General features: G+C 36.6%; 1 protein-coding gene across 1 annotated transcript; it reads left to right on the top strand.

The window, feature by feature from the left end:
* Nucleotides 1–1277: 1277 nt before the first annotated feature.
* On the top strand, nt 1278–6146 carry LOC144711494 (uncharacterized). The gene is made up of 7 exons (XM_078585509.1): nt 1278–1400; nt 1671–2018; nt 2512–2739; nt 3481–3835; nt 3918–4045; nt 4371–4506; nt 5600–6146. Exons 2-7 carry the CDS (start codon nt 1675–1677, stop codon nt 5837–5839), a joined length of 1431 nt encoding a protein of 476 aa, XP_078441635.1. The 5' UTR covers nt 1278–1400; nt 1671–1674; the 3' UTR covers nt 5840–6146.
* Nucleotides 6147–23257: the final 17111 nt, after the last annotated feature.

The raw sequence follows: 23257 nt of genomic DNA on the forward strand, positions 1-23257 counted from the left end.
GAAACAGTCCTGGCCCAGAATCCCTCTCGTCTCTGAACCATTCCGTCAAGAACCATCCCATTCAACTCCGTCCCGTCTGGGCACCATTCTGTCCGGAACCATCCCATCCAAAGACTATCTTGTCGGGGAACATACCCATCCTTGTATTCCCAATCTAGTATGACATGGGGGAACTGGAAAATGATAGATGAACTGGTCCATTGAAATTATAATTTTTTTAAAAAATAATAAATGGAAAAATTAATAGATTGGTCCAATGCCTATAGATGGAGTAGGTTTCTCATCTTGTTAAAAAAAAATTGTCCCATTCTTATTCTGCCTGACATTATCTGTCTTGTCTGAAATCTAAGCCCCTAGACGGCGCGGATTATACATCCCATGAATGAAAAAACCGTCCCATCTGCAACCATGCACTATACGTGTGATTCAAAAGGTGCACAGACAAGGCCATGACGGGAGTTCATCTTCACGATGGGGACGGGATGGTTTTCTTCCCACCCTGACCACCGGCTGTGGGATGACAGACTAGACTAATATACTAAAATCCCATTTTATGATTTTTTCTTGAATTTTTGAACTACTGTGACTTATAAAATCTATGATTTTCTATTCCCAACTTCAGACTGAAATGGGGACACCAGAGGCACACCAGACGAGATTGCGTACGATGATCTAAAAAATGGGACGGGGGATGAGACAAACTTACAGCTTACATCTGAAACCGTTCAACTCGAGTCTACTTAGGCGAAAATGTAAACAATTTTATGCCCATCTGCGTCCCGTCCGGTGTCCCGTCCTGCGTGGCCGAACGGAATATCTAAAGGCATGTGCAGAAGATGTGAACGGGAGACCAACACTTAGACTAGTTTCAGACAAACAAAAAAATGGGACGGGGACGAGACGATCTTACACCTTGAGTCTACTCAGATGAAAAGGTAAACAATTGAACACATACCCGTGGGCCCCACATCCCGCGTCCCATCCCACGTCCCATCCCACGTCCCGTCCCACATCCCGTCCCGCGTCCCACCCCGTGTTCCGTCCCACATCCCGTCGCGCATCCCACCCCGTGTTCCGTCCCACATCCCGTCCCGCGTGCGTCCCGCGTCATCGAACAGAAGATCTAAAAACACGGGCGGTAACCTCACTCGCCGGTGACTTCACCTCCGCAAAATGTGAACGCGAGATGCAAACTTAGACCAGTTCAATTCGACGAATGTCCACTTACTTCCACGTGGCTTTTTCTCATTGGAGTAGAGACGTGGCCGGGCGCCCCTATATAAACCCCCCCTTTCCGCTCTCTCTCTTCGTATATTTAATTCTCTCATCTGTTTCCCCTAAATCTCGTGGTCGCCGTTCTGAGATCGCAGCCCGGCGGCGGATCGATCACCGCTACGAAGGTAATTTCTTCGTTCTTGATTCTCTCTGTTCATCTCGGCCGCGTTCGCTGAGTGTCGATTTTTTGTTTTCCGCCGCGGATTTTGCTCTCTAGGGCTTTTTCTTGACGAAAAGCGGTCGGATGTTTCTAGATCTGTTTTTCGCTGTTTTTTTCCTCGGAATTGTGGATCTGATCTTTAATCGAGTCCGATTTTGAAGTTTTTATCTTAATAATCTCTTTTCGGGACTGATTCTGTCGCGTTTTGGGATCTGCGATTGAATTGTTGTTTCAGGAAGATGGCGGGTGGGTTCAGGGTGTTGCATCTGGTCCGTCCGTTCCTGGCGTTCTTGCCGGAGGTTCAGAGCGCCGATCGGAAGGTCCCGTTCAGAGAGAAGGTGATCTACACCGTGATCTCTCTTTTCATCTTTCTGGTATGCAGCCAGCTTCCCTTGTATGGGATACACTCGACGACGGGGGCCGATCCGTTCTATTGGATGCGTGTTATCATGGCTTCTAGCCGTGGGACTGTCATGGAGCTCGGAATCACCCCCATTGTTACATCGGGCCTCGTCATGCAACTGCTCGTGGGGTCAAAGATCATCGAAGTTGACAACAGCGTGCGGGAGGACCGCGCCCTTTTGTGAGTATTCTTGAAATTGTTCCTCTTTTTTATCGTAGTCGTTTATTTCTGTGGGTTTATCCGCGACAGATTTCCCTTCGATGGAGTCACAAGAGTGTAATTATTGTAGAACAGATCATGCATGTCTGGGTTTAAGTGAGAAACTTGATTTTGAGAAAATAATTTCGCCAGATGCGCATAGTGGGATAAAAAATGGATTCTTTTCGAAAACCCCGAAGTGCCCTAGTTTCATCAACCTTCTAATTGAAGTCATATCATCCATATATCTGATTGATCTTCCTCTCATATGCGATTCTTACCATCCACCAAATTATATATTTCTTTCCACGTTCACAATGACAATTTTGTTTTTATTTCCGAAGCCACACAAACGATTCTTAATGCCTAGTTCTGTCAACTTCCTGTAAAGATTTATACGTATAAGTGAGAGAGGAGATGAGGAAGAACACTCTTTTATGATGTTAAATTCTGATCCATGCCGTGGTTTTTACAGGAATGGTGCGCAGAAACTCCTGGGCATCTTGATCGCAGTGGGCGAGGCTGTTGCTTATGTCCTGTCTGGGATGTACGGAAGCGTGGCGCTTCTGGGTACTGGCAATGCTATTCTCATCATCTTGCAGCTTATCTTTGCCGGTATTATAGTCATCTGCCTGGACGAACTGCTCCAGAAAGGTTATGGACTTGGGTCTGGCATATCACTGTTCATCGCCACAAACATCTGGTGAGTTGGCTGATTCCCTCATCAGCATCCTCCTGAAAAAAGAGCTAATTCTAAAAAAGTCTAGGCGATTCTTGAATTCTAAGTTGAAGTCTAGGATCTGATTCTAAATTTTCTATCGTAATGAACCTCTTGATGAAAGATATGTTCTTGAATTTTTTTAGTTAATGGGAACTCGGAGAATCATGTGGAATTAGTGTTTTCCTTTCAATTTATTTTATTCTATTTGTGAGAACATCATCGGGAAAGCCTTCACCTTACTCTCAAAGTTCTATGCGGGTTTAAAGATATTCTGCACAAATGAACATCCTGAAGAAAGATAGCATATATATTTTTTTTGAAAAAAAGAAAGATAGGATATTGAAAACTTGTTTATTGGTTGCAGGAATATTCATTATTTTCACGTAATTTAATTTATTTTATTTCTGAGAAAATCATCTGGAAAGTCTTTACCCTCTTATCAAGATCTATGGGGATTAAACTATATTCTATTAAATTGAAAACTTATTATTGGTTTCAGCAAGATACATTCCTTCACTTGTTTTAAGTTAATTTTATTTCGGAGGAAATCATCTGAAAATTCTTTAGCCTCTTCTCAAAAATCTATGCGGGTTTAAATATATTCCATTAAACTGAAACTCCATAAGAAAGATATGATCTGGAAAACTCTTTTTTCTGTATATAGGATTGTAGGAAAGGAAAAATATTCAATTTGATTTAATTTAATTTAATTTATTTTACCAGCGAGAACATCATCTGGAAAGCCTTCAGCCCCACAACCATAAACACTGGCCGGGGCGCAGAGTTCGAAGGCGCAGTCATCGCTCTTTTCCACCTCCTCATCACCCGAACCGACAAGATCCGCGCCTTACGAGAAGCATTCTATCGCCAGAACCTCCCCAACGTCACTAATCTCCTTGCCACCGTCTTCGTCTTCCTCATCGTCATCTACTTCCAAGGATTCCGCGTCGTTCTCCCCGTTAGATCGAAGAACGCCCGCGGGCAGCAGGGCTCTTACCCCATCAAGCTGTTCTACACTTCCAACATGCCCATCATCTTGCAGTCGGCTCTCGTCTCCAATCTCTACTTTATTTCTCAGGTATCATTCGACGTTAATTAAGATATTATCGTTTATGATTCGATATTAATGTCCTAATTTTGTTTAATATTTGTTCGTGCAGCTGCTCTACAGGAGATACAGCGGAAACTTCCTGGTGAATCTCCTCGGTAAATGGAAGGAATCCGAGTATGGCAGCGGTCAGTCTATCCCTGTTGGGGGTCTTGCATACTACATCACCGCACCTGCCAGGTATCATATAAAAATAAAAAATGTTTTTTTTTATATGGAAAAATCCGACTCGATTCCTAGAACATCAAGCGATCTTCCTTTCTGATTTTGGAATTACTTAAACGAACTAGTAATATTTTTTAATCATATCCTATATATCACAAGCAAATCGTATCTTATATGTATGGTAATGTATTACGACTGTTTCCTTTTTTGTTATTTATCAATAGTATTTATTTCTGGGCCGTTTTGCTAATGTAACCGTTTTTTTAATAATGTCGAAAATACCATATGGTAACATATTTCGGCTAATGTTTGTCTACTTTTTGTGAAATTTCTTCTGCAGTTTGGCTGAGATGGCGGCCAGTCCATTCCACGCGCTCTTCTACATCGTTTTTATGCTCACTGCCTGCGCGCTTTTCTCAAAAACTTGGATTGAGGTGTCCGGCTCCTCCGCCAGGGACGTAGCCAAACAGCTGAAGGTAATATGCTATAACATTTCCTAATTTCTTATGATAAAGATGATGATGATCATTATCATCATTTGGTGTGTTGGATCATCATCATCATTCCCGTTTAGGTTGACTGTGAAGCTCATCATCATCGTTTGCGTGTTCACGAATGCATATTTATTCTGATTCATTCTATACAAATTTAATCGATTGATGATTTATGATAGTAGCGGTTGGGGATAACTATGTGCACCATCATCATCCTCTTGACTTTAAATCATTATTTGTACACCCATCGTCATCGTTGACCTGGTCTGAGAATGAACATAACATGAATGCAAATTCAATTTATCTATCCTAATTTTATTCTATTGATGATGATGGTTCGGGCTAACCAGCATCTCCATCATCATATCCGTTGACTTTGACCCATCATCAGCTTTGACCATACCAATAGTGAACACGAATCCCAATTCAGTTGATGATGATGATGACTACAGTGGTGGTGAGGATTCTGGCCAACGACCATCACCATCATCATTACCGTTGACTTATAAATCGTGGTTAACTTCTATGGTGACTGAACTCGAGTGCCGAGTTCTTATTATTAGCTGTTCTGTTCAGTTGGTTGATGGTTCTGTGTAACCATCATCACCATCATCATCATCATCATCATCATCATCATCAATCATAGCTGATTGAGAGGTCCATCGTCAATCCTAGCTGGCTGATTTAATTGACGGTGACCGTGATGACGATGGTTGCGCTTAATCATCATCACCATCATCATCATCATCATCATCATCAGTCATAGCTGATTGAGAGGTCCATCGTCAATCATAGCTGGCTGATTTAATCGACGTTGACCGTGATGACGATGGTTGCACTTAATCATCATCATCCAACATCATCATCATCGTCATTGTCGTCAAGACTGTTAACCATGATAATAAAATCCAAAGAGTCAATAGTATTCAATTGACTTTGACCATTGAGTCAATGACATCAATGTTGACTTTGACCATTGAGTCAATGACATCAATGTTGACTTTGACCATTGAGTCAATGCCATCAATGTTGACTTTGACCAAGTACTGAACCAAAAAGCGTTGACCAAACGCAGGAACAACAAATGGTGATGCCGGGTCACCGGGAGTCGAACCTGCAGAAGGAGCTGAACCGGTACATCCCTACGGCGGCAGCGTTCGGGGGGATGTGCATCGGGGCGTTGACGGTGCTGGCCGACTTCATGGGCGCCATCGGCTCCGGCACGGGAATCTTGCTCGCAGTCACCATCATCTACCAATACTTCGAGACCTTCGAGAAGGAAAGGGCGAGCGAGCTCGGCTTCTTCGGTCTCTGAGAGGAATAGATGAAGAGCCCTTTGCTCATCTTTGCCCCGAGCTCTCTCTCTCTCTCTCTCTCTACCATTTTCGCCAGCTCACTATCTTTTTTTCTTATATTCCTAGATGGTAGTAATTCCTTAGAATTTTTTTCCTCTTTCTCTTTGTGAGCCTTCCCTCCCCTGTGAATCCGCTGTGACAGCGTCGGTACTCTTTCTCTCTCTAGATCTCGTTTTCTCTCTCTAGATGTCTTTGACTTGGCTAAGTGCCGGCCTGCTGAGAACGTTTGATTTACCTCCTTAAACTTATAAGATGAATTTCTCTCTCTCTCTCTCTCTCTCTCCCTGCGAGTTACAGCTGTTTAGACATGGTCTTTCTGTTCTGTTCGGTTCTTTTTCTTTTACAAGAACGAACAAAATTCGCACATTCGCACATTCGCACAAAATTAGACTAAAATTCGCACAAAGCGAACAAAAGAACAGAACACGGGTCTGTTCAATGTTCTGTTCAAATTTGTTTTTGTTCTGTTCGGAAATTCGAAGAGAACGACCAATTCGCACAAATTCGCACCAAAAGAACAGAACGACCATGTCTGTAGCTGTTTAATCTGAGGGCAGAAATCTTTTCAAGTTGGGACTACTTTGTTATGATCTTTTTTTCTCTCTTACTCTTTTTCCATCTCTTTTCTCTCCATCTCCAACTCTTCCTCTTCTCTCTCTCTCTCTCTCTCTCTCTCTCTCTCTCTCCCTGTGAGTTACACCTGTTTAATTTGAGGGCACAAATCTTTTCAAGTTGAGCATACTTTTTTATGATATTTTTTCTCTTACTCTTTTTTTCATCTCTTTTCTCTCTATCTCCTACTCTTCCTCTCTCTTTCTCTCTCCCTCTTTTCTCTCTTTTCTCTCTCTCTCTCTCTCTCTCTCTTTTACTCTTTCTATCTCTCTCCCTCTCTTCTCTATCTCTCTTACTCTATCTCTCTTACTCCCTCTCTCTTACTCTTTTCTCTGATTCTCTCTCTCTCTTGCTCTTTCTGTTACTCTCTCTCTTTCTCTTATTCTCTCTCCCTCTCTCTCTATCTCTTACTCTCTCTCTCTCTCTCTTACTCTTTCTCTCTTACTCTTTCTCTTATTCTCTCTCTCTCTCCCTCTCTCTCTCTTCTCTATCTCTCTCTGTCTTATTCTTTCTCCCTCTCTCTCTTCTCTATCTCTCTCTTACTCTTTCTCTTATTCTCTCTCTCTCTCTCCCTCTCTCTCTCTTCTCTATCTCTCTCTGTCTTATTCTTTCTCCCTCTCTCTCTTCTCTATCTCTCTCTTTCTCTCTCTCTTACTCTTTTTCTCTTCTTTTCTCTCTCTTACTCTCTCTGTCTTATTCTTTCTCTCTCTCTCTAAACTTCATTGATTTTCCTTTTAATCTGATGATACTAATCTCTCTCATACTCTTTTTCTCTTCCCCCCTCTCTCTCTATCTCTTTCTCCCTCGAAACTTCATAGAGTTTCTTTTTAAGCTGATACTGATCTCTCTCTTCTTACTCTTTTTCTCTCGTTCAATATCCTTCTCTGGCCCTCTCTCTCTCTCTAGGATTTGCATCTTGTTTGAGAAGGTGAAATTGCAGAGCTGCACCAAATAGAATTTTTTCTCTCTCTTTCTCTCTTTGGCTTTCTTTTCTCTCTTAACTTTGTTTCTTAGTTCACGTAAATACAATTCCAAAAATCTGAGGAAAGCAAAGGCTTATGCAATTTTTCAGAGAAGTATGAATGATTTCTAATTTTTATGTGTAAGAATACACCAACACAATTCAGAACCACTATATGTTTGCTGCCATTTTTTTAGAATTATAATGTTTAACATGTTGACATGCTTTAAAAATGTTCATCTTATCCCTAAAGGCAGAACACGCAGTGAACAAAATTTGAAAAATTATTTCCAAAATTTGATCCATCCTGTTCTAGTTTTCTTCCTTCAGATAAGTGCTATTTCTTTATTGGATATTCATCTCTTTAGTATGACCACATGATGCACAAAAACCGTGCAACATAAAATATTAACTCCATTTTCTATCAAAAAAAGCTCCATCGTCACTATTTAAAAATGTGATACAAGAACCATCAACCCAACGCCCGGATAAGCTTTGAACAATGATTATTATAATACAAATTTTGGCATTGCTTTGGCTTTTTTCTTTGGATAAAATTGCTGAAATTTTAACAATATTCTCCAGCAAGAGCAGCTTGTGCAAAAGCTTTGGAGACATCCTCAGTCAAGTCTTGTTAGTCAAAGAAGAGTGGAATTTGCATTGCGATTACCACCTATGGGGTTCAAAGGGAAGTTTTTGAAGATTTGGATAGCAAGAACACACTAGTTATTACCTTAATCTCCTAAAATTTATATGTTTATTTTTATTCAAATTAGAGTATATATCCTTGTTATCAAGCTTAAAATGATAAAATCTATTGTATACCGATATTCTGATTTTTCTGGAGTTTTTGGGATTTTATGGAATTTTCTGACATCATACTTGAAAAAAGACAATTTCTAAGTGGAACATGTTTTTAGGGCTTTATTTAAAATATTTAATAGACAACTGGCACTTATGGAGATTTTATGCCCTCGCACCCCATGCCGCTATCTCATTTATTTGAAGAACAAACAACAATTGGTAGCATAAAATTTACAGATGTGCCGGTTATTTAGAAAATGTGCCATTATGGCATCACAAATCTTGATGTCATAACAACCTATTTTTCAAAAAGCTACAGGAAACTTGGCATCAAGATAATAAATGAGTGATTAAAATCACGATAAATGTAATTTGAAGGTTAGAGCATGTGGCACAACCAGAACATTTGGGGATTAAAATTTCCATAAATATTCATGCAAATACTCAGACTTGGCTAGCCAAAGGCATGTTGAGGATGGGGAGGCTATGTTTTGGCTATGACTTAAAAATCCCTAATCGCAGGATTGAAACTAGAGTTAACTTGGGTACAATAAGAAAGTCCATGAAGAGGATTGGATCTTCATGATGGGATTGACTCAAGAAAGAAGATGCATTGAATTCACCAGCTAGGTTAGTGGAGATACCTTAGAAGAGGTTCTCCAATTATCTTCATTATGTGTCAGAACTAACTAGAATGATTGATTATATTTTGATGGTTAACCTCCCTAAGTCAATTTGGAGTCTAATGCAGATGAAGGATAGTACATACACGATTATTGATGGCAATAAAGGTTCCATGAGAGAGTTGATACACTGCTCTGTATCTGTTAGAGCACAAGGCTTAGCTTGATACCCTACGGTCTAGATACTGAACTTACTGATTGGGTTAAATTAGTCATTAATTAATTAATGGATATCCAGCCATAATTAATTCATAAGGTTGATCAATAACTTTTAGTAGGCCATTAAATTTATTAATTAAAATTATCTATGGTCCCTGAAGGACACACTCATAAAATAATTGGATATTGGTGGATATTTATGAAAATGACTAAGAGGAGTACAACTAAGGGGGCAACCATTTCAGGTGCCCATGAAGGATAATACTCCTCCCCTTTATGCTCACCCTCTTGAAAGTTTGGTCTCCTTCTTGTGTCATTGAATGGTGAGAAGAACTGTTGACACATCTATTTTTTATGTAATATTGTTTGAATTGATAATATAATGGTTTAATTCATTATTTGATGAACTTTGTGCATTGAGTTGTCTACATATATGGTGTAATCCTGATCCTATGAGAGAGATAAAAATGATAAAATTTCCGAACTCATTCTTATCAGTTAATTTAAAATTTCAATAACATTGTTTTTCTTTGGATTAAGAAATGTTTAGATAATGTTGAATAGATAAATAAATAAAAGAAAATAGATAAAAATAATGCTAAAACAAACTGTACTCCTCTCATGTCGCTTCTCCCTCTACATCACATGTTTCAGCTCTCAAAAGGTCCCCAAAAGCTCCTTCCTGCAAATATTAGAATCAAAACAAAACAAAAACCACAATATTCACATTGATTAAGTGTCTGCATTTTTCAATTTTAAATCTCCATGCCTAGTTCGAAAGATTATAATGAAAACAAACTGTTGGGTTTCTCATTTTCAAATCTCTATTTATAAATTGATTAATTAGAAACCAGTCGTTGGGTTTTTCATTTCCAAATTTTAGTTTGAATGATTAGAAAAACTAAATTATTTTTTGCTTGAAATCTCTATTTCAAGTTTGAATGATTAGACACTAGTAGTTTTTTTTGTTTCAAATATCTATTTCTAGTTTGAACGATTAGAAAAAATCATCAGTTTTTGATTTTGCATCTGTATTTCTCTATTTATAATTTTCAACAAAAATTTGTCGTTTCCATCTTGTTCATCTCTCTCTGTACGTATTGATTGATCTGTGTATCAAAGGATTTTTCCAATTAATATTAGACATGTACCCAGTTTTATCCCTTGTACCTTCTCATTGTATAATACTCAAAAGGTTTCTTTCTCATTCATATTTTTTACATCATTGTAAATGGGGGCAACTGTTAGAGTTTTTCTACCTTTTCGTACCTATCTCACTCGTTGGTTTCTACGTAATTCTTGATCGTAAGGTGTATTGAACAAGGTTGATTGTTTATGTGTTGAGTATTTGCGCATGTATTGATTAGTCAATATTTAAACATACTTTTCTGTTTGTTTGATATTATATTCGTATTTCAGTATATCAAAATCCACATACACACATACACACCCATATTTTTATAATCTACATCTCAGAAGATTAATTGCTAGCCCTGTTTTATCAATATTTATCTCATGACATCTCTGAAGACTTTCGAAATATTATATAAATCTATTTTTTCTAAATATTAGTTATCTCCTTGATTATTGGTTAAATATCAACTGATTGTTGAATATGTGATATCTCATTGAGACTATTGAATCGATGTAATCCTCATTGCTATGAACATTTGGAAGATTATAGTCGACCCAGTTATAATCAATCAGTCAAGATCAACCTGATCCAAGTTCAACACAATAAAACTCAATAAAGTAAAAGGATAAAATCAGGTCAAAAGTCAGCCATAAGTCAATGATCAACTAGGTCACAGGTTAACCTTACGTGATTATGCCAAAGTTCAAATTTAGATAAGGTCAACCCTAAGTCAAAGCGAACCTGAGTAAAAAAATTTGGACTTTTTGGTAAGTATTGATTATTCTTATATGTTAGATATAAATAATATATTTCAGCAATGTTGGGGGAAGGTTCATGCCAAAATATCCAATTTAGTAAAATTCTTAATTTAATTTGCGTTATTGATCACGATAATATGTCATAAAATTGGTCTTCTTGGTAAATATTGATTACTCTTATATTTTAGATATAAAGAATTTATTTGAGCAATTTCAGGGCAGGTTCATGCCAAAATGCAGGATAGTGCTGGGCAGGAAAATTTATCTCTATTGCGTATTCCAGAAATTCAACATGCATGTGTTGTATGATAGGTCCTTGGCTTGAACAAACACCAATACAAATATGTTTATCTTGTAAAATCAATATCGTCAATGCGTCGGGATAGTTCATACCAAAGTGTAGCCTAGTACTAAACGGGAGTGTATGCATGTGATGTTGTCAAGAGATGATTATTATATTAGTTTTGTGGGTGGCTAGTCAAGGTCAAAATACCAACTTATAATCTAATGAGGTCTTATTTTCCATGTTTTCTATCACATCACTGTATCTTTTGCAGTTAACGTGATCATAAAAAATGAGGCATTAATGTTGTACCCTTATTTTATGAGGAGTTTCCAATTAATCTATTGATTGTCTTCATAGATTAAAGGATTCATTTATATAGATATATGTATTGTCATAACCACAATTTTATAATGAAAAACATTTCTAAAATAAATAAAAGTGGCATCATATTTCATAATAAATCTTATAAAATTTCCATCGCTCATTTCTGTTTTTTCATGCATGATAAAATGACCACAGACTCATGATGTATATAAATATTAGTTATTAAAGCTAAAATTATGTGTTCTCTCTTAATATATTTAAATTCATAAATAAAATCATCACAACTATTCAATTTCTTAAAGAATATATTATTTTCAATCCTGATTGATTCCATAACTTTTGTAATATTTTTATTTATTATTTCATATATTTTATGTGTAGTTTATAGTTAAAACAGAAATATCAGTCAAATTAATAACTGAGTAAAACACATGTACATTCATTTTGGTTTTTATTACAAATTTGACACTGTTAAAATAATAAGAAATAAAATCAAATCTTGATTACAATAAATACAATTTAGGTGAAGTTTTTATATCACACTTTAGGGCAAAAACTATATTTGAAATTTACAGAACTTTTTATCATAAACTCACGTTTTGTTCCAAATTATTATTCATTTGCTCATAATAATTGAAGGGATTTAAATTTTGGATCAGGTATAATATTTATATTTTATAAAAATTCGAAAAAATGTGAATTTATGTTAAACTTTTCCGGAAATTTCAAATATAGCTCAAATAACAATTCTTAACTTCAGACTGAAACTTTGATATTGAAGTAAAAAATGAGTTTTATCTACAATAATTAATGATTGAATACTGTGTTTTCAAAATTAGTGTAGTTCTATGTGATTGAAGAATGGGTGAGAAATACTGATTAAAAATTTAAAGATTTTTCATTTTTTAATATATGTATGACGGTTGAGTTAATAACTTCATTTTATCATGAAAAAAATCTCACAATGGATCATAAGTGAGAAATAGCTGTGAAAATAAAAACCAAAAGGCATATGCCAATTTTAAATCGGTATCAAAGCCATGACAGAACTCAAAGCTAGAATTATAATAACAAGGGGATTAAAAATCAAATATTTAATTAAATATTATTAATTAATTCTATTATTTGTGTATCATATTTGTGTACATGAGTTGTCTAGGTGGTTTAACTTCTTCGCAATTGTTATGTGGTTTTAAATCCCAAAAATCCCTAGATCCCAAGATATATTAAAATCTTAATGAATGGCCAGATAAAAGTCTATTCAAAATAGTCTTAATTTTTAATTTGATGGTTTTTATTACAAGATTATCAATTTTCATTTCAATACCAATTATCAATTTCGATGCCCAGTCTTAAAGATATTAATAGTCAGAAAAAAACTCGAGGTATCTGGATATTTTTATCTTCAAGTGAAGAATAATTATTTCAACAATATGAGTTAGATTTGACTATTCTAACCAAAATAATTTGTCCAGGGAAGCTGATAAGCAGTGTAAGAGGAGGAAAATATTTATTAAATTTATAAAAGTACTAAGTAAACCCTATTTCCGTTTTTTGCGGACTTCTAAGACAGCTTCAAATAAAATTATACAAGAAAATATGACCAACATTTCAATGAACAAAATAATTCAGTCTTTTCTAGTTCAAACGATCCCATTTTTAAATGACTATTCTTTTTTTTTGTAGCTATTCGTGTGGAATACATGGCACCTTGGTGGAGGCTGCTAACCTGGCCATCAGAGAAGGTCAACCAACCGATAGTGCCCTGATTTAAGGTTCATAGTTCTCAGCTATCCCAAGAACATATAAATTACCTTGAAAAAATCCCTCTTGTAATCCTCGAAAATTGAAATTCAATAAATTGAAAAGATAGATACCTGAGCAATCACCTACCACAAATGGTTATTGGAATACCTTCCTAGCTGAAGTTTTCCTTTCTTCCTTTCACACTCTTTACATGCTAAGAGCTTCACTTTAACCATCGAAATTCTCTCAAGCCAACCTGAATAATTTCACTGGCTGAATTTTTTGGAGCCGGGGAGAGAAAATGACATAGTAAAAAGAAAATAATTGAGAAAGTAAGCGAAAAAGAGAGAGGTAAAGAAAAAATGTGAAAGAGAAAGAAAGCGATAAAATATATACACTTTCTTTATCTTGACTTTTGAACTTTACATTCACGTATTTCATGGGGAGCTTCTGACGAGACTTGTGTAGAACATCTCTCTGTCTTTCTCTCTCTTTTTGTCTCTCTCTTTCTCTCTCTCTCTTTCTTTCTTTCATTTCTTTCTTTCTTTCTTTCTTTCTTTCTTTCTCTCTCTCTCTCTCTCTCTCTCTCTTCTCTCTTCTCTCTTCTCTCTTTTCTCTATGCCCGTCGCTTTATTCTCATTTGATACTTTAAAGCATGGATCTCTTTCTCTTCCCTCTCGTAAACACTAGAATCCTCTGAAAGAGAAGGTTTCTCTTTTTCTCTCTCTCTCTCTAGATCTTCATTGTCCGAGATAGAAAAGAGCTCAATGCATGGGTATCTCTCGCTCATCCTCCTTACAAATATGAGTCCAACAATACAGGAAGAAAAAACTCTCTATCTATCTATCTATCTATCTGCACCAGATTCTTCTTCTTATTCAAGATGACGTTGTCGCTGGAGATAACAACGATAATTCTTGCGGTAGAGCCCATCCTCATCACTTTGGCAGCAGCGGCGGTACTTCTGCTGCTGTTCTTCATTGGGCCTGCGGAGCTCAAACAGGCTGAGATACGCGTCGACGATCCCGCCGATGAATTAGTACGATTCATCTTCGATTACACTTCCGTAGAGCAAGTAGAGCTTGCACCGTCGTCGTTGATTCTCCCAAAACATGACCACGGGTGAAGCCGGATGAATTTTCTCTCTTGGCTTGTTGGATTTTAAAGATTCCATCGTTGATGAATTATCTGAAGGTTAAGGCTGTTGTATTTTAGGAGCTAAACGCAATCGTTGATGAGTTATTTGGAGGTTAGCTTACTTGTATTTTAGGAGTTTAAGTGATACTTTACCCAGAACATGATCAAAGTTGAAGCCGGAGGAATCTTATCTCTTGGCTTCTTGCATTTTAAAGATTCCATCGTTGACGAATGATTTAAAGGTAAACGTGATTGTATTTTACGAGTTAAACGCAATCGTTGATGAGTTATTTGAAGGTTAACTTACTTGTATTGTAGGAATTTAAGTGACAATTTACCCAGAACATGACCAAAGGTGAAGCTGGATGAATTTTGTCTACTGGATTTTAAAGATTCCATCGTTGATGAATGTGTTGAAGGTTAAAGCCGTTGTATTTTAGGAGTTAAACGCAATCGTTGATGAGTTATTTGAAGGTTACCTTACTTGTATTTTAGGAGCTAAACGCAATCGTTGATGAGTTATTTGAAGATTAACTTGTATTTTAGGAGTGTAAGTAATACTTTACCTAGAACATGAGCAAAGGCGAAGCCGGTGGAATCTTGTCTCTTGGCTTCTTGCATTTTAATAGCTCGATCGTTGATGAATGATCTGAAGGTAAACGAGATTGTATTTTAGGAATTAAACGCAATCGTTGATGAATTATTTGAAGGTTTACAAACTTGTATTTTAGGAGTTTAAGTGATACTTTACCCAGAACATGACCAAAGGTGAAGCCGGATGAATTGTCTCTTGGATTCTTGGATTTTAATGGTTCTAACATTGATGAATGATTTGAAGGTAAACGCTATTGTATTTTAGGAGTTAAAATAATAATTTAGCAGAACATGACCATGGGTGAAGCCGGAGGGATTTTGTCTCCTAGCCTCTTGCATTTGAATGATTCGATCGTTGATGAATGATATCAAGGTTAACGTAATTGTATTGTAGGAGTTTAAAAAATACTTTACTCAAAACCATGACCAATGATGAAGCCAGAGGAATTTTGTCTCTCTGTTTCTTGTATTTAAAGATTTGTTCATTAACGTATGGTTAAAGGTAAACACAACTGTATTAATAAGAGTTTAAATACGACTTTAAAATATTTTGAAGGTAAACGGAGGTTTATTAGTTGCAGTTTAAATAATACTTTATTTATATATATTTCAGTTTAACTCGTGGGGAGGAAGATCATCCTAGTGCGATTTCCTTCCACATTTATATTATGTGATAAATAGTATAAATGGGGAAGCTCTTGAGTTCTAGAACTTAAGTTTCATTTTTGTTGACTGTTGAAAAGTCGATTCGTATACTTTTTGTGCACACCATGAGTTCCACTTAAAATATATACATATATTTGAAAAACGCTGTATATTCCCTAACTTTTTTTCGACGTAAAAATTTAAGAAACATCATCTAGATTTTCATCCACGACAAAATAAGAACACTTGTTTGTTGAACAAGGGTTACAATTTGTGCAAAGTTTCAAACACTAAAATTGTCTTCCTGAGGCAATTCGGATTTCTTTGGTCAGTATGAGGTATAATCTAAGAATCACTAATTCTCTAACTAAGTTTAAAAAGACCTAACAAAATCGTCTCCTCATGTGTGATTAGGAAATTAATTTGGACGGTTATTATGACGCTTATTCATGTTTGTTCTGTCATGTCAAAATGCATTGTCACTTCTAAACAACAAAGTTATGCATTTTTAACCGTTTTATGGTGGGAGAAAATCCTCTATAATGTTGTTTTTTCCTGAGCCATATAGCACTATACTCATCCACCGAATGAATGGAAATATCCCTACTGTTTGTGCAAAGAAAGCACAAATACGACTGAAAAACTTTAGAGAAGTGATAGGACGGTACTGATTTACGGTAACAGTTAAAGGTAAAGCATGACTGCATAGTTGGAAGCCTTTGCCAACATGATCACGAAATTCCTTAATTTACATTATGTGATGAATAAAAATAACTTGTAGATACATCAACTGGAGGCTTCTTCAAGATATTTCAGGGTTATAGTTCCTCGGTTTTGAAAAATTATTGAAGGATATCATATATCATATCATATCAGATGGTAAAGCTTACAGAAAAGACAATAAGGGATGCCACCCTATCTCCTTCCATGTCTCCTTGTTTTAATTTATATTATGGGATAAATAAAAAAGGTATCACCTTGAGGATTCTTCAAGATGTATAAGGGTTATAATTCCCAAGTTTTGAATAATTATTGAAGGATATCATATCATACCCGATGGTTAAGCTTCCAGAAAAGAACAAGAAGAGATACCACCATAATTTATATTATGTGATAAATAAATAAAAATATTGTGGAGACATAACCAGGAGGTTTCCTCAAAATATTTGAGGATTATAGTTCATAAGTTTCGATGAATTATGAAAGGATATCAAATCATATCCTATGGTAAAGCTACCAGTAAAGAACAAGAAGAGATACCACCATATCTCCTTCCCTATCTCTTTGTTTTAATTTATATTATGTGATTAATATATAAATAAACTTGTGGAGACATAACCTGGAGGTTTCCACAAAATATTTGAGGGTTATAATTCCTAAGTTTTGATAAATTATTGAAGGATATCATATCCAATAGTAAAGCTACCAGTAAAGAACAAGAAGAGATACCACCAAATCTCCTTCTCTGTCTCCTTGTTTCATAGAGAGTTTCACGAGGGTCTTTCCCTGCCTTTTCTCTGTGGAAGAGAGGCATGTGGTTCTGCGGTGGAAGGGTGAAATTGTGCTGTACGAGGAAGATTTGTCCACTGAAGATGCGACGGAAACGCCGTAGCTGGTAGGGCGGGCACACACGGCTGCGCGAAACTATCCCCGCGGGATTCATCATATTTGCTCTCTACGGGCGTCATGTCCCATCTGCGTTTTCTCGTGACAGACGCGCCAAGGCAACTCCAGTGGTCCTCCCTTCTCCCTATCTATCTATCTATCTATCTGTCTCTCTCTTTCTCTCCGTCCTTATCTGTCTATATCTATCCCTCTTTCGCGCTCTCTCTCTCTCTCTATCTATCAATCAATCTATCTATCTATCTATCTATCTATCTATCTATCTATCTATCTATCTATCTATCTATCTAGCTATCTATCTATCTATCTATCTATCTAGCTATCTATCTATCTAGCTATCTATCTATCTATCTATCTATCTAGCTATCTATCTATCTATCTAGCTATCTATCTATCTATCTATCTATCTATCTATCTATCTATCTATCTATCTATCTAGCTATCTATCTATCTATCTATCTATCTATATATCTATCTATCTAGCTATCTATCTATCTATCTAGCTATCTATCTATCTATCTAGCTATCTATCTATCTATCTATCTATATATCTATCTATCTAGCTATCTATCTTGCTATCTATCTATCCTTTTTTTTTTGTAACAGACATTTCATTGATATAAACATGGCAATACATTGTCTAATAGTGCCCTTAGGCATAAACACCATAGGTATTACATTCTTTATGCTGGTGTACATTAATTTAGCATTCACCACTTTCTTCAAATGTGCAATTGACTGTTGCGACATTTATCCTTTGTGTCAGTCTTCATCATATCATGTAGCTTTGTTCTGCTGCCTGCATTGCTCTTAGGTTGAATTTGCTTGGGCTCCATATATTCTTCTTGATATCTCTTCATTTGGCTTGAACTCTTCCTCTAACTCTTCAACTTCCTTTCTTATTATAAATTTAGCATTGATGTCCCTTACGCAATCTTTGTGTGGCGTTCCACTCTAGACAATAATCTGAATTCTCTTGTGTTGACGTTGCTTCTGTTGGCACCTCTTCTTCTTTGTTATCTCTTCATCTAGCTTTAATTCTTCTTCCATCTCTTCCTCGTCACATTACCATCCAGATAATATGGATGTCTCTACCTCCTTTATGTCGTCTTCCAGTGTATTCAGTTATCTGCACAAAATTCCAAACTTGTGAAATAGAGAAGTATCTAAAACAGTTGTGGACAAACTCTTCACAAGTCCTTTTACAAAATTTAACTCTTTTTATGATATTAGTTCATGCCATCATGTAATTTTCGGAATAAAAGATATATGAATTTTAAAAACAGAACGGATCCATATTTCACCTATGTTCTCTCAGGTATAGACCTGTATGTTGTCAACCAATCGCTAGAGCATGATTTGAATCAAATGAAAACTCATTTTGTACTCCTGTTCCCCCAACTTCAGTTCCCAAAGCCAAACGTCTTTGAAGAAGGTTAGCGTCGATCTTTGATGAATGACTGAGAATCTTATTGATACTGAAGAGAAGACCTTTGCCACCTTGGATAGAAATATTTTCTACTTTCTTGCATGTGTAAGCTCCTTCTCCCTGGTAATAGCAGTTTTATGACGTTTCTTTCGTTTTTTGGTTTTACCTTCTTTTTTTTTCTTTTTTCTCTTTGCGCCATACTTCTGTGCTCCTTTTCTTGGAGATAGCTTCATCACTTACTTTCTTGCTTTCTTCATTTGTACTCCATTCCTTGGTGATGGTTCCCCATTTAACTTTGATAGGCTCCTCCCAGTTTTCATCTCTGATTTTGGTTCCTTCGTTCATTGACTATTGTTCTGGTTACATCCGTCATTGGCCCAATCTTACAACATGAGTTACAATTGACTCAGATCATGCTCTAATTCCTTGAATGACTAGTACCTGCCACTCCCAGATTAAACATAGAAGACCATAGTTCCTATCTTGTTTCCTCTGCAATTTATCGCTAACTATCTAAAATGGTATTGTCATTTAAACATGATATAGAGTAAAGGGATGTCAAATGATAGTTTTGAAAAATTTTGATGTTAACTAAAAATCTGCTATAGGAATAGATATATTTGGATATGTAAATGGATGGGGCCAGTGTGAGCATCGATCAATCACGTTAAACAAAGGTTAAAGAAATTTTTTTTTTTAAAGAAAATTTGTAAAAGGAAATATTTCACCTGATATTCTTTTAAGCTTTTGATTTCCATCTTCTTGCATTTTCTATCTATCTATTTATCTATCTATCTATCTATCTGTCTGTCTGTCTGTCTGCCTGCCTGCCTACCTGCCTGCCTGCCTGCCTGCCTGCCTGCCTGCCTGTCTGTCTGTCTGTCTGTCTGTCTGTCTGTCTGTCTGTCTGTCTGTCTGTCTGTCTGTCTGTCTGTCTGTCTGTCTGTCTGTCTGTCTGTCTATCTATCTATCTATCTATCTGTATATTTCTTTATATCTCTCTATCCATCTTTCCTTCCATCTCTCTGTCCCTATCTCTGTCTCTCTACCTCCCATTCTTTCTAGCTCTCTCTCTCTCTCTGTGTCTGTCTGTCTCTCTATCTTTCAATCTCTCTTTCTATCCATCTTTCATTCTATGTCTCTATCTCTCTCTCTCTCTATCCATCTTTCATTCTATCTCTCTATCCATCTTTCATTCTATCTCGCTATCCATCTTCCATTCCATCTCGCTATCCATCTTTCATTCTATCTCGCTATCCATCTTTCATTCTATCTCGCTATCCATCTTTCATTCTATCTCTCTATCCATCTTTCATTCTTTCTCGCTATCCATCTTTCATTCTATCTCGCTATCCATCTTTCATTCTATCTCTCTATCCATCTTTCATTCTATTTGTCTGTCCATCTCTCCATCAATCTTTCATTCTTTCTCTCTATCCATCTTTCATTCTTTCTCTCTATCCATCTTTCATTCTTTCTCTCTATCCATCTTTCATTCTTTCTCTCTATCCATCTTTCATTCTTTCTCTCTATCCATCTTTCATTCTGTCTCTCTATCCATCTTTCATTCTGTCTCTCTATCCGTCTTTCATTCAATCTCTCTCTATCTCTCTATCTCGTTCTCTCTCTATCTCTCTATCTCGTTCTCTTTCTAGCTCTCTATCTCTATCTCCCTCTATTTATCTCTCTACCTGTCTCCTTTTCTAGCTATCTTTCTCTATCTCTCTCCTCTTTCTAGCGCTATATCTCTATCTTTATTTCGCTCTCCTTCTACCTCAATCTCTCGCTTTCTATCTCTATATCGTTCTATCTATATTTTGTTCTCTTTATCTCTTTCTCTTTATCTCTCCATCTCTCTCCTCTATCTTGCTATCTCTATCTCTTTCTGTATCTGTCTCGTTCTCATTATTTTCTCTCGTTCTATCTCAGTCTTGCCCTCCACGTCTCGGTCGTTTTATCCGTATCTCGCTCTCTTTATCTCACTCTCTCTCTCTCTCTCATTAGCACTCTTTCTGTCTACCTACATCTCTCTATTTATATTTTTATCTCTCATTAGCACTCTTTCTATCTCTCTACATCTCTCTATCTATATCTTTATATCTCTCGTTAGCACTCTTTCTATCTCTCTACATCTCTCTATATCTCTCTATCTATATCTTTATATCTCTCATTAGCTCTCTTTCTATCTCTCTACATCTCTCTATCTATATCTTTATATCTCTCATTAGCTCTCTTTCTATCTCTCTACATCTCTCTATCTATATCTTTATATCTCTCATTAGCACTCTTTCTATCTCTCTACATCTCTATTTCTATATCTTTATATCTCTACATCTCTATTTTTATATCTTTATCTCTCTCTTTATCACTATTTCTATCTCCCTACATCGCTATTTCTATCTCTCTGCATCTCTCTCTCTCTCTATCTTTATCTCTCTCATTAGCACTCTTTCTATCTCTCTCTTTCTCTCTACATCTCTTTCTATCTCTCTGCATCTCTCTCTCTCTCTCTATCTTTATCTCTCGTTAGCACTCTTTCTATCTCTCTCTTTCTCTCTACATCTCTTTCTATCTCTCTGCATCTCTCTCTCTCTCTATCTTTATCTCTCGTTAGCACTCTTTCTATCTCTCTCTTTTTCTCTACATCTCTTTCTATCTCTCTGCATCTCTCTCTCTCTCTATTTTTATTTCTCTCATTAGCTCTCTTTCTATCTCTCTCTTTCTCTCTACATCTCTTTCTATCTCTCTGCATCTCTCTCTCTATCTTTATTTCTCTCATTAGCACTCTTTCTATCTCTCTCTCTACATCTCTTTCTATCTATCTGCATTTCTCTTTCTATATATCTTTATCTCTCTCCTTAGCACTGTTTCTATCTCTTTACATCTCGCTCTTTCTATATCTTAATCTCTTTCATTAGCTCTCTTTCTATTTCTCTCCCTCTCTCCCTCCCTATCTCTCCAAATCTATCTCTTTCTATCTCTCTACCTCTTTCTCCATATTTCTCCTTCTCAATCTATCTACCTTTCTCTCTGTCTCTCTCTCTCTCTCTCTACCTTTCATTCTATCTCCCTCCCTTTATCTTTCACTCCAGCTCTCTATCCCTCTCTCTCTATATTTATCTTTCATTCTGTCTCTCTATCTATGTATCTGTCTATGTATCTATCTATTTATCTTTCGGTATATACCTTTCATTCTTTCTGTCTATCTCTTTTTATCTTTCACTCCTTTTTATAATCTCTTTATCTGGCACTCCATGTCCCAATCTCCCTCTATATATCTTTCATCCCGACTCCCTATCTCTCTATCTTTCATTCTCTCCCGCAATCTCACTCTATCCCTATCTCATGCACTATCTCCAGCTTGTCATGATCATCTAGTCTCGCATCTTCCTTAGTCCTCAACTCTCTTATGCATGTGTATGTCCGCACACATACATATCCCCATCTATCTCTCTAAACGGAGTTGTTTGGCTTATGCTACTTAGATGCCGTTGTACTATTTTTTTGCTAGCTTGACATTTAATGGTCTTTAACGGTTGGTTTCCCTTTTGACTCATTCTTCTAACTTGGTCCGTCTTGTTCCATCTTACGGTTATATTTCCCTTTCACTGTCTGTCTCTTCTCTGAGTTTCTTTCTATACTCCTGTATAACTCTTTAACTTAAGTCTTCTGGCTCTTTACTCCGTCTTTTCTGTCTTTATTCTTTATCGCTGGCCATCCGTGTCTCTCTCATCATTGAATGTGACGGTTGATTTTCATTCAATCGCAGTTTCTATGTTAAATGATTATTTCAACCGAATAATTGATATTACATCACTTAATCAGTGAATTTGATACATAAGAGAATTCCACTGTTCCAATATTTCATCTGAGAATGTATGGAAATGGAAGAATAATCATGGAAAAGAATTGTTCATAATCCTGGAAACTGGCCCCTTGCTCATGGTCATCCTTGGGTTATTATGTCTGGACCCTGAGGTTGGGATGGAAAAACCAGGGGAAGAGAGAAAATATTGATAGAGGCAGAGATTTGGAGAGAGATAAATCCTCTCTTTCTCTCCCTTCACTCACTTTATCAGTAAAAATGAAGGAGATAAGAGAGATAAATTCTCTCTTCACTCACGTTCTCTCTCTCCCTTTACTCACTCTCTTTCTCCCTCTTCACACAAACACTCACTCTCTCCCTCTACACACAAATGCTCTTTCTCTCTGTTCACATACACCCTATAACATTTGACTCACTTTTTTTTTCTCTTCACGCTTTACACCTCTCTTCACATGTTCTCTCTCTCTCTCACTTTCCTCTATCTCTATCTCTCTCTGACTCTCTCTCTCTTGCTCTCCAAGATTTGTTCTCTCCCTCTGTCTCTCTCAGTTTCTCTCTATCTCTATCTCTCTCGCTTTCTCCCCCTCAGTTTATCTCTCTCCACTCTCTCTTCAACCTTCTTCCTCTATCTCTCTCTCTTCACTTACACACACACA

Source organism: Wolffia australiana, chromosome 13, assembly GCF_029677425.1.
Source record: "Wolffia australiana isolate 7733 chromosome 13, ASM2967742v1".
Taxonomy (NCBI): Eukaryota; Viridiplantae; Streptophyta; class Magnoliopsida; order Alismatales; family Araceae; genus Wolffia; species Wolffia australiana.